The 12,990-nt window shown below is 40.5% G+C and overlaps 1 protein-coding gene across 15 annotated transcripts in view; it reads left to right on the top strand.

The window, feature by feature from the left end:
- Window positions 1-12,990, top strand: part of ACACA (acetyl-CoA carboxylase alpha) — a 280,386-nt gene that overhangs the window by 129,239 nt on the left and 138,157 nt on the right. For 13 of the 15 annotated variants that reach the window (XM_057317769.1, XM_026517535.4, XM_048223482.2 and 10 more), the window contains 3 exons: window positions 8,947-8,970; window positions 11,619-11,762; window positions 12,552-12,648. In XM_057317769.1, coding sequence (XP_057173752.1) covers window positions 8,947-8,970; window positions 11,619-11,762; window positions 12,552-12,648 — 265 coding nt within the window. The remainder of the gene's footprint in view (window positions 1-8,946; window positions 8,971-11,618; window positions 11,763-12,551; window positions 12,649-12,990) is intronic. The other 2 variants (XM_057317771.1, XM_048223485.2) reach the window with 1 other exon arrangement.

Raw genomic sequence — 12,990 nt, 5'->3', positions numbered from 1 at the left:
CCCTGTGGGCAGTGATTTGTAGTCAGGCTGCAGAGCTGCTTCTGATTCCTTCCCTCCTCATTGCTCCCCTTGTCTCTCTGAATTGCTCTCCCTGTCCTACTTTTTTATTTGAGGATACGTGTCCAGTTTGGTGAAGGAAAGTCGACTGGAAAATGAGAGAAATGCTTCTTAACTGCTTGTTCAGAAATCTTATTCACCTTTCCATCTCAAGGATATGAATCTTGGTTATTCCTCATATGGCTTCAAAACTTGGATGCTTGTCCCTCCCGACGTCTGAGGTATACACATCCCTATGGATAAAAACCAGACTTGAACAGAACTGTGATCCTGTTTTCTCTCTCCAGTCTTCCTTGGCTGTGTGTATATAAAATTATAAGCTGCTAGATTATTGTCAGTAGCAGTAGTACTAGTGGTATCGATGTAAAGATGAAGACAAGGAGAAGTAAAGGAGGAAAGGTGAAATAAACTTTGTGAAAACCAGAAAAATGTTAAAATTGCTTTAATGCCTTTTTAGATCTAAAGTCCTTTTGTTAGTTTAGGAATGTAAAACGTGCTATCCGATTTAATCACCAAATGATATGTTCAATTTAGAGTATAGCTTTTTCACTGAACTATAAATTTGCTACTTGAATTTAGTTTTATAAGATTTTATATTTTCTTACAAATGTTTTAGTTACAATTTGAAGTTATGACCTCGTTCTGACACCAACTGGTGTACTGCAATTCAATTCTGACACTAACCACCTTGAGTTAGATAACACAAGTTAAGGGCTTGGTCCTTCACAAAACTGTCCCTCCTTCAGATGGGGCCACAAGTGGAGTTCCCAAGCCACCTGCAGTCCTGACAAACTGGCTACAAATTTGGGGGTTCCCATGACTCCATCCAGTTTAATAATTCACTAGAACAACTTACAAAAATCAGAAAGCACTATACTTACGAACACAGTTTTTTTATAAAGGACATAGATCCGAACCAGCCAAGTGAAGAGACACATGGAGTAAAGTCTGGGTGGGTCCTGAACACAGAACTTTGCTGTTCTTTCCCTTTGGATTCAGGTACTCCTCCTCCGTACGTTCACCAACCACAAAATTCTATTAAACTTCAATGTCCAGAGTTTATATCAGGGTTTCATTACAGTGGCATGATTGACTGAATCACGGATCGTATTAAACTCAATCTCTAATCCCTCTCCCCTCCGCAGAGGTCCAGCTGGCTCAAAGCCCCCTACCCTTTAATCACACAGTCGGTCTTCCTAGTGAGCAACCCCTGTGCTGAGTTATCTCATCCCTTAGCATAAACTCAGGTGTAATCCAAGGGGCATATGAATAATGAAGATACTTCTGTCTTTTGAGAAATTACAAGGATTTAGGATTTAGAATCTCTCTCCCAGGAACCAGGGACAAAGGCCTGTCAAATTCTTTATAATAGGCTGACTCATCTTATGAAAGAATTCTAGGGTCTCTTAAAGAGTATGCACAAGCCGGGGGGAGAGGCAAACGGAGAGAGGATCTCAAGCAGACTCTGTGCTCAGCCCAGAGCCCAACGTGGGGCTCGATCCCATGACCCTGAGGTCATGACCCCAGCCAGAACCAAGAGTCGGACGCTCGACCAACTGAGACTCCCAGGTGCCCAAGGGTCTCTTAATTTTAACTAGTTTTGAGGCAATTTCCAACAAGCCGGGAATGAGCATATTGGTTTTTATTCTACAGAAGTAAGTTACAAGAGATGACCTGCCAGTGTCTATTCCACTCCCAATCTTATAAGGCTCAAGGACACAAAATTATGTCTGCTAACCTCTAGATTAATGATTCTCAGAATTATTTAGGAAATATTTTTAAAAATACTGACCACCAAGATTCTGATTTATTTTGAACCAAACTCCAGGGGACCATTCTTTGAGAATTGTGATGAGCACCTGCAGTTAAGGATCACTGTCCAATAGAAATACAATGCAAGCCACATATGTTAAATTCTAAGTTTTTTGTTGGCCACATTTAAAAGTGTAATAAGAAACAGATAAAATTACCTTTAACAACATTTTCTTTAACTCATCATATCCAAAATACCATTTCAATATGTAATAAAAATTAGTAATGAGATATTTTTCATTTTTCATACTCAGTCTTTGAAATTTAGAGTGTATTTTATACTTATAGCGTGTCTCAATACAGATTAGCCATATATCAAGCACTTCCTAGCCACATAGCTCAACTATAGGCCAAAAATTAATTAGGACAATCACACCGAGCCCTCTTTATTTTTTAATAGTAGTGCCCCTGGGATGGATTAAAAAAAACAAAACAACGAAACCTCTTATGTTTCTTGTTCTTAGTAGTTACAGGAATTACCCACACCTGACACTATAGGTATTCTACAGTATGTTGTGCACGCTTTAAACATTACTCTAGAACAGAGAGCAAGCATATGAATGTACATATTTTACTTATCAGTGCAAAACAGAATTTTACAATATTTTTCCCAGTTGGGGTTAACAAACCAAAAATTCTTGGGGGAGAAAACAGATACATTCTTAAACCAATTTTTTGCGTTTTCTTTCCTGGTGCTTGGTTTTCACATTCCTAGCTAGGCATTCGTTTGAAGTAGACTAAATTTGTCCAGCAAATCCTTAGAAGCGGGTATCTTTCTAAGTGTTATTAAAGCAAGACTACAGTCTCTTGTTGTGTATGGGGTCACCTGGTGGAATTCCATTCCTGCAGTTTATTTTTGGCTAGTGATTTAGCCCTTGTGGGTTGGGATGAAGCATGGCTCTCTGCAAACTGATGACAGTAAGAGTATTTTTTCTGAAAAATGCCTTAGATCCTGTCTGAATTGAAGACCCATCCCATTGGGACATGTTTTGATTTTTAGAGAAGTAGGCAAAACACAAGCAAATTCCATTGCAGATGAGTGGAGCAGCCTCTAAGAAGAGAGAAGACACCCTTTTGGGGCACACTTGGGCAGTTAGTGTGTGGCCAACATGTTTGGTGCCTTTTTATTTTTGTTTAAATTCATCATGGGACTTTGCATTGCTTGACATTTTCAAATACTTTTAAAACTTATTGTGGGAAGAACACTTCAGGTGAGATCTACCCTCTAAACAAATGTTTAAGCGTACGATACGTTACTGTTGACTTTAGGTTCAATGTTGTACAATAGATCTCTAGTGCTTACTCATTTTGCTTGACTGAAACTTTTGCTTGACATTTACTTACTGCATGTTTCAGTTTAATTGGACAGTGGGCTTTTTTCTAATACTCCTCTCGATATTAAAAAAAAAAAAAGATGACTGAACAGTTTCTTTCTAATCTCTCTGACTTTCTGCATCATCCTTCCTGCTAGGTAGGCTTCAGTCAAGGCATGGCATGTTACCTTCTTGATCTTCTACCCAAGGTTTCCAAGTTTTTTCTGGGAGCTGTAGTTGCAACTTATTTGACATCTCCAGCTCTTATTCACCAGAGGATCCAGTTATTAGAGCTCCACTCAAGGGAAGCTCCTGGTATAGATAGACCCTCTTCTTCTTAAAGTCCCTTCACTTGAACAGAAGCTGCAGAGATTTTCCTGACTTAAGCATAATAGGAAGCCTATATATATGTGTGGTATGTGTGTGTGTTTGTGTTTCTTTCGAGATTTAAAGGCTCTTTCTAATTGCATGAGAATTTTTTTGATGGGAAGGGATTTTTATTTTTGTTTGTTTGTTTTTAAACATATGAAGTAATCTCTGCACCCACTGTGAGGCTCGAACTCATGACCCCGGCCAAGATCAAGAGTTGCATGCTCCACTCACTGAGCCAGCCAGGTGCCCCTCTTGTGGTTTTTTTCAAACGTGCCTTGAACCAGTTAGCAATTGTTTTTAAAGTAGTGAGTTCTTTCAGTCATTTTCTTGGTGTAGGAATAGTTAGGACAGGTGGCCTGCACTAAAAAGAACATTTTATTATTATCCAGACTTTTAGGATTTATTTCTCTTGTTAAGATTCCATCAGCCCAGCTCTTTAGTGAATTCAACTAGTATTTTGCATGGATTGATCCTTGAGCTCAGACTAGATCATTCAGCGTTCCTTTTTCTCTTCCTTTCTCCAGTGAGGCTCAGGGCTTAGAGCCCCAGAGATTGTGTGTGTGTGTGTGTGTGTGTGTGTGTGTGTGTGTGTGTGTCTTTTTTCCCATCCCCAAACCCTAGTTGATCACTCTCTGATGCTGGTGATGGAAAATCTTGTTAAACTAAAGCATCGTTCTCAATGTCTCTTTTTGACAACTCATGGAATCATTTGACATTTAGGATTTCACTTGGCTTTGAGCACATTTAAGTAACTCAGAATAATCTGAAAACATAAGTTCTTTAGTCAGTCTATGTATTTGATCTTTTAAATATAGCTGTATTCATACAAACATATGTAAAATATTATCCCATAAACTCTGTGGCTGTACATATTATGATGATCTGGGAGTGTGAAATTTTAAACTCCAAATGATTTTCATAAGTAATACACATTAGTGAACATAGTTGTTGGGTTTTTTTAACTTTTGAACTGTGATTCAAATGAAAAGCATCAATTTTGATAGAAGTATATTTTGTTGTATGTTTCTGTACATACATAATGGGTGAGGACCTATTGGTGTTTGTTTCCACCTATTTCTTAGATGGAAATCCATGCTTCAGTTAAGTCAAGTTGCATTGCATCTTCTCTGCTGTTTGCTCCTTGTGAACTTGGCCTTCTGTGTTGGAATGTTTTAATTCAAACACTTGCTGTTTCACATGTCTCACATCCAGAAGAGGTTGGCTGTGTTCTCCCCTGACGGCACGTGTTTTGGTCATGACTGAGTTTAGGTTGCTTGGCACCTTCAGTGTTCAGCTGTCAGTGGGTGGCCTCTGGACCTTCTTCTTATGAAGAAGGTTTTGAGGAAGTTTAGAAATCAGAAGCCTTCCCTGTGACTAATGAGCATCCTGCTGCCATTCTTGAGGATTCTGATCATCTCTGACACCCAGAGATTAGAGCGTCCTTTGGATCGTACTGAGACACTCAAAAGTCATCCAACTTGTAGCATTTTTTAGCAGTGGGAGCACTTGGTTGTAGTTAGCAGGCCAGAATGAGCTATAAATAAATAAAATCCTACAGTGCTTGCTTCCTTCATTCAGGGTAGTCTGCGGATAAGATGTAAGCATCTGGCAGAGGAGAAGATTCTCAGCAGGTTTAAGTGCTTGCCAAAGTGTTTTCCTGTATCCATGGCTCAGCTTCTAGCCTCTGCTGTGTTATTTTGGCACTCTAGACTTGTAAGATTGGAGAGCTGGGTTTAAAACTCTCAATATATCATTAGGGTAGCCCAAGGTCCCTTCTTGTCAAAGAAGACTAGCTGATTCCAGGGGAAAGGAAAAGCAGAATCCAGGGCACCTGTAAATCCCTGTAGTTTTGTGCTGTGGGTTTGTAGTTAATTATACAGCAGGCAACAGTAATATGCTGTAGCTCTGTTGGCGTACTTGTTTCAAAAAGAACAAAACCTTCCAGCAGAGCAAAGAAGGGGCTTTGAAGGAGCTGCAAATGAATGAAGCAATGATCAGTTTATTGTAAACGGAAGCTCTACAGTGGAATTGGGGCATGGAGGTGGTGGGGGAGATGCCAATAGAAATACATGGTTCACATGTGTTTTACAGCTCTTGATTTGGATTCTCCTGCAGAAATACAGTCACACAAGGAGACCACCACTGGTCACAGCCAGCCAAATTGCTCTTTCTCCTATGGTAGTGCTGTTAGCGACTGCTAGTAGGTTATTCAGCCGACCTCTTCTGATTCTGCTTTGCTGCCTTATTTCAAAAGATTTGCCCTATCCTGGCTTTCAGTCACAGCTTGATGTAACCACTGCTTGTTTGCATGCACCCCATCATTTTCATATAGGGTCCTTTTCTTTTTTTTTTCCGAGTTAGAAGGCGAAAGAATCGGGGGCATTTTTATATGATAAAAGATTTATGTAGGGCCAGCTAGAATCGAGCAAAATGAAATTCAGCTGGAAGGGATGGTGAAAGGCTGAGCGAACTTGTGACTGCAAGAGAAGTCAGAGTTCCTTAAATAAAGAGGGTTCAGCTAGCAGGCAGCAACTCTGACTTTGCATTCATATTGAAGCAGGCTCTCCAGCCATTCTGTGCAGGCAGATCAATAAAATCAGAGGTGACTTAATGCCAAGAACCTCCGAATTCAAAGGATTTCTCTTGTCCTTCTTTAAATTTAGTCTATATTGATGTGGAATGCTAGTCTCAGGAACAGAGATGAGAAAATGCTAGGTCTAGAATCTGGTTTATGACACTGTATTGAGCAGTGTCCTTGGAAAACATTCCCTTTGCTTTCTCAGTTATCATACCTGGAAAATGGAGCTAATCTGCTGCAAGGAAAATGATTCCCGTATTTTTCAAAACACTGTGAATAAAGATTCATTATGATAAATGCTTCCAGTAGTTTAAACAGCAAATGTCTAATGAGTAGTGAATTTATATCCCATGTATGTATTCGAAAATGCAGTTGACTGCCTTATCAGAGACTGAGTAGTTTAACTATTTTTGCATGATGAGTCTGCAGTGAAATGTGGTAGATTTGATTTTATTAAAAGCTCTATAAATGGAATATTAGACTCCTATACAGTCTCTTTGTTGGTGGTTCATCTTTATACAGACCATGGATCTAGCTTTCTAGTGTGTCACAGTAGTGTGCAGTATCCCACACTGGACATAAACTGAGCAAAGAGCCCCTGCCTAGAGCAACGAAATATACAAACGGTCATTCTGGACATGGTTAAGTATTTACCTGGTGGTAGAGTTGATCCTTCTTTCCCTGCTCATCTCCTGTGCAGCCCCACAGATTCTTATTCTGCCCACGAGGATAAGCGGTGTCTAAACTCATGTCTCCCATGAATGATTTGGGGGCCATTCTGTTAAACACTGGAGCTGTTGGGAGTTTTTCTTCTTACCCCGTGCTGTGTAGATGGTGCAGGTTCCTATAACACAGCAGCAGGGGGCTCCCTAGGAGAGCTTTGACAACTGCTGATGAAGAAGGGCCAGCTTTTTGTTGGGGATGTTCTTTTCAATCCGGGTCCTTTTCTGCTGAAAACTTGGCCCTCGTCCTGTGAAGACTCCCGAAGGGATTATGGTGCAGCTGCAGAAACAGTGGCACCACTTGACTCCTTTAAGAAATTGGTTATCAGTGGAGAGAGATTATACTGGTTTCCAAATTCCAGAAACCTGAATGAATGGAGCCTGAGATTGCTTTGGTTGTAGGATTCTTCCCTCTGAACGGAGGTTCATGGTAGGAGGTTGTGCAGGTGGCTTCTTTCTTTAGAATCCTCGATATCTTAAAAGGAAGACTTTCCTATATTCTCAATAGCGTTTACTGTCAGTTTTCTGCTTAGGTCCGTTTCCCTCTGCCCTAGAACCTGGGCATACTTTTTGTTGAGCATGGTCACCGTGCACTGTAACTAAGGAGCTCTGATAAAATGAAACCCATTCCCTGAATGAGAGGCTCAAAGAATCCAAACAGCAAAGGTGCAGCTTTTTGCACTCAGAGGTTGCTCTTGCTGCCTTATGAATTTGCTCTGTGATACAGGTTTGATGCAGAGAGCATTGCTACTCACAAATCACACGAGGTATACAGTTTGTGTGCAGTGATATGTCACAGTTTTTTATTTATATGGCCAGCTCAGTCTATTCTGCTCCTTTCACTGCCATGGAAAGTGCATCATTTTCCTCCCTCTCTCCTCCTTCCCACATATCATCAGCACCACCCACTATGTTCTGCCCATTAAGTCCTGTGTGTGCCAGAAAACCCCAACAATGATTAAATGCTGATAAAAGAATGTTAGAAGGTTAAGATATCAACCAATCAATGCCCTTACAGTACTCCTAAATTGTGGGTGGTAAGTATAACTTTGCCCTTTTAACATTGAAAATAAGGTTTTTTTGGTTTTTTTTTTTTTTTTCTTCAATTGAGGAAATGACTTAAGTCAAATTAAGGAGGGGGGAGGGAAAGCCTTGGTGGCAAAGACCAAAGAGAATGCAGGAGACTTGCTTTGCAGTTTCCATTCTTACCCTAATCTTGCTTTCATGATTTTGGCACAGCGTTGGTCAGGAAGCCCTAGGGCTGGCCGAATTTAGGTATGGTTTAATTTGTGAGAGGCCTGGAGTTTTTGAGCTTTCAACAATCTTGAAAAGTTATTACCCTAAGATCATTTAATTTAAAAAGTACAAATTACTTAATTTTGACAAAGTATATCACTCTAGTCATAGAAGCATTTATCATTACATCCCTACATGATTTTCAGTTTTTTTAAGCTCCCGTAGTTCGGAGTACACTCATTTCCAGCACCACCACCACCTCTCACCACCTCCTGGTCTGTGGGAGGAGGTAAAGGGGCCTAGTAAAGGTAGTGGGAATCCAGATTCCGGGCTACTTTTCTTTGGAGGAGAGTTTGTTGAGTTCGCCTCATATGCTAGAAAAGCAGTTAAGGTGGGGGGGGGGGGGGCTGTGGAATCAACTTCTCTGGACTTCCTTACTAAATTTTCAGTAAAATAGGAACAAGAAAGAAGATTCTGTAAGAATCTTGTCAAGAATGACATTTCATGTTGAAGCTTAAGATAATATACCATATCCATATAGCTTAATTAATTTTCATGAGGCTGTGTTTTATCTCTACTCTGCATGATTTTTTTTGTCATAGAGCTATTTTTAAAAATCCATGGTAAATATATTTCGACCCTTTCCATCAACAGTTGCTGAGGTGAGGTAGGTCAGGAGGCATGCCTCTTTGGAGGCACCCTGGGGGTAAAGGGTAATGAGCACTTAATTATGTCTGCTGAATGCCAGAGCTGCCAGACTGGAGCTCCTCATGACCGGTCTGTAGCCGCTCTGACAATTCTTTTATTATGGCTTTCGCTAACCTACCAGTAACTAACTGTGGTTGTTTAATTACAGAGGGAACATCCCCACGCTAAACAGGTATCGTATGTTTAGTTTCTTTTCCAATTAAAAACACCTCTGTCGTAACTTAGAATAGTGAAATCAGGGAAAAAATACCACTACACTGGACAAGTAATATGCTGTCTTCTGCTAGGGAGTCCTGAGCTCCCCTTTGGACATACTAAATTATTCTTTCTTTGGAAAACATGTCTTCAGCTTTTCTTCAGCTGTTCAAAAAGCAACACTTGAAAAGCCTCAGTATGGAGAAGCCCCCGCCATCTAGCTGTATACGATAGGGGAGTTGTCCGCCTGATGTTCAGCTTTGCTGTAAACGTCTACGTTCTCTGTCTCGTTTGGGGCTTTCGAGGGAGAAGCCTTTAAGGCAAATTGTTCACAATTTTTTTCAGTTTTTAGTTTCTCAAGTTTGCTTCTCCTTTCAGAAGAATGCAAATGCAGGAATAGCTGATCTCATGTTTTATCAGTTTGTTAGCTTTATTAGCTTGTTAGCTACTTCTCTAAAGTGTTAACAATGATGTGAAAGTCAAATTTTGTTTGACTTTCTCAGACTCATGAGATTAACATTTGAAAAGTGTATTTAAGTTTTGATGTGTGAAGCCCTGTGAAGAAGTTTCCAGGCCAATATAACACATGTGATATTTTGGTATTTTGAGTTCCTCCTGCTTCTGAGCCAAGCAAGGCAACACAATGCAAGTTTGAGAGGATAGCCATTCTGATTGGAACTGAATATACAAAATGCCAAAGCAGTAATAAGTGGGTGGTGAGCTCTTTGTAGATGATCAATTACACATTGAAATATTTATAGGCTTATGTTTATTTTGTTCCTCTCCCTTTCAATATTAAGTAATCAAAACTGATTATAGCTTTTAGAGTCCAATTTGGATGGGGAGAGAAAAGGGAAGTGCTTTGATTTGGTCTTTGTGTCTGCCCTTGGAGAGTGGGCTTGGTTCATGCCTGCCTTCGAGGACTATGCCCTGGCCCCTGAGCAAAGTAGAGGGGGAAACTGAATAGTGGCTGTTTCCCCTGGGGTTCAGTTGAGTGAAAAAGATGCTTAACCCCATGTTTGCCACAAATACAGTCTGTTAGCTTATTCAGAGGGAGTTCCCTTTGAGTGCTATCTGGAGCCCTTTTACCTTTCCTGTCTAATGCCAGGCAGGTAGAAAAGATATAATGCCTCACAAACTTGCTCCTTTAGTAAATGTATTTGGTGATCCTAGAAAAGAGGATGGTAGCATTTCTGAGTTCATACAACTCCGAATCCCAGTTTCTAGTGAGCACCATGTGTAAGACTTGCTTGATGTGTGTTTCATTTGTTTGTTTCATTCATGGTATCAATGGTTTCCTCTCCCACTCTGCCTTTCTATTCTGTAGTACTGTCAAAAGATGAAGTGCCTTTTTCACAGTCGTCATTTGCCAAAGGAATAAAAACTTGGAGTGTCAGTCTCTATAGTCTGTGTGAGCAGCACTCCCATCCCCGGGAAAATTCCATTGCCTTTTATAATTACACTTTGAATAGAGTACAGTCTGTACCCAGATCTCCAGTCTGCATTGCTGCCTATCCCCCCACCCCGCCCCCACAGCACGGCAGGTGGTACACTGCAAGGAGATTTTTGAGCAGCCCCCCAAAGTTCAGGGGCCATTGCCTTGCTCTGAACTTGCTTCAGATCAGTATGCCGGTAGCATGTCAGGCAAGTCATGAAGGCATCCTTTACTTGGTCCTTCCTAACAGGTTGTCCTGACTGGGCATTTGGAAATACTTCCCAGTATGACTTACCAGTGCATACTGGTGAGGTGCATCAAGGAATATACAGACTCCTTATGCTTTTAGACCAAACAACTCCGTTCTCTTTGAACATCTCCATTTAGCACCTGTTTGTCATGCTTACACGTACTTTGAGACCCACGCTCTGCCCTTTTGCATCTTGCTGGGACTTACTAAGGGCTTTCAGTTGAAGATATGCTTCCTTTGATATAGACGTATGTAAATATAAAAAAGGAAATTTTGCAACTTTGAGTTGAAAAATGTCTGTTTTCCAAAAAAGGGAGGAGCTATATTCGTTATAACTGCTATCCCCATCAGCCCAGTAAAGGAAGAAGTAAATACCGTAGTAAAGTTCCTTTTATAGACTGTGACTTGTTTCTGTATGATAAATAATGTTTTCTACAATGACTTACTAAACCATTCCAAATGAGTTAGTTGTTGTACATGCATGTATCTATCTGTGAATACTTAAGGCATTTTTCTCTAGGAATTCTAATAGATTAAGTGTTGCCTAGTTACAACCCACTTGGCTTGCTTCCGTTTATAAGAGGGAATGTTTTAGGGAAGGGGAAGATGCAGGATGGTTTTTAACCCCTATGTGCTGTTCATTCATTAGACATTTCATGGTTTCATTGTATTAAAACTGCTGCGTAGTTCTTGACTATCCTTAGATTTTTAATTGCAGAAATTTTGGGGTGCTAAAAATAATTGGTGGGGGGTAAATTCAAATGAAAGGGTTCATATTAAATCCATCAAGACAGTCTTATCCACAGTGGGTAAAAAACCAAATCTGCTCTGCAACCTGACCCTACTTTAGAGTTTTCTCCTGTTTCTTTTCTCTGTCGTTACTCTCCCAATCCTATTCCTACTTTCCTTGTCTAATGCATTTGATTGAATTACCATTTAGAATGTCCTTCTCCTCCAACCTCAACCACTATGGCATGACTCACGTAGCTAGTGTCAGTGATGTGCTGTTGGACAACTCATTCACTCCACCATGTCAGCGGATGGGCGGAATGGTCTCTTTTCGGACTTTTGAAGATTTTGTCAGGTAAGACACTGTGGAACTGTGTCTGCGCAAGGGGAGCTGTGGGCATCTCTGTTTTGGGGTCTCCGATTTCTGCCAAATGAATAAAGGCCCTGAGAATAGCCATGAGCCAGCTAAGGAGATACAGCCCTTGCCGTATGTGTCCTTGGAGAGGTATATGTTCTTCCATTTCTACCTCTTATTCAGACTCTACAAGCCTCTACTTGTTATATGAGCCTGGTCAGAAAAAAAGAAACAAACAAAAACCATCTTTTCCTTAGGAGCTAACAGAAGAAGCTGTCTGCTCTGTGATGAGTGAAATGTCAGGAGAAATTAAACACAACACCAGAGTGAGCCCCACCAGAGATGATACATCTTTTGATTAAATGCATTCAGCATCTATCTCTTGATGTATACTGATGCATTACCCTAGGGGGAGGGGTGATTACATTGGTCTGTCACTGCTCTAGTCCCAGGCTCTCTCTGTTACTTTAAGACCGATGATGACAGCGGTGCTCATAGCTTACATATGAAAAAAAAAAAAAAAAAGCTGTAGATCATTCTTTTTTTTTAAAAGAAAAAATATATATGGTTTATTAAAGTTTAAACAATCCATCCTCCTAATTTCTGCCACTTGGTGAAATTTTGCATGTCACCTCTAGCCACTGGTGATTCTATTCAGTTGACTGTTGAGCATGGCGTAGGATAGATTCTTCTTGTGGACTGGGCTGGCAACGGCAGCGTTAGTTTCCTGCCACTTAGGTTTTCTGCCACTTGGGTTTTCATGGTGGGTGTTCCCCTGGTATTTTTCAGGATCTTTGATGAAGTGATGGGCTGCTTCTGCGATTCCCCACCCCAAAGCCCCACGTTCCCTGAGGCAGGTCACACATCTCTATACGATGAAGACAAGGTATAGTGTGCCCTTTGGGAAGCTGCTTTGTTACTTTAGACACAGGATTTGTAGTATATGCTTTCTTTCTGACTTTGGAACATTATAGGGAAGAATTCATCTTTTTACCCTACTTTATATTATTTAGTTGTATATGCCTCATCAAAGTATTTTTGGAAGCAGATGAAATATAAATTCTAACCTAAAAAAACGAAACAAAACGGTATTAATCTTGGAATCCATAGTGAGAATAGCAAATGGGCTCAGCTAGACCCATTGCAGCTGCCTCTGAGTCTCTGAATGTTGTTTTAAAGACCTGAGCTGTGGTTGCTGTAATTCTTAGCAGTGACTTATATGTTTGCA

The sequence above is a fragment of the Ursus arctos genome, unplaced genomic scaffold (genome assembly GCF_023065955.2).
Source record: "Ursus arctos isolate Adak ecotype North America unplaced genomic scaffold, UrsArc2.0 scaffold_24, whole genome shotgun sequence".
In the NCBI taxonomy this organism is placed as follows: Eukaryota; Metazoa; Chordata; class Mammalia; order Carnivora; family Ursidae; genus Ursus; species Ursus arctos.
Note: the sequence above shows the minus strand (reverse complement) of the source record. Positions and strands in the feature narration are given on the sequence as shown.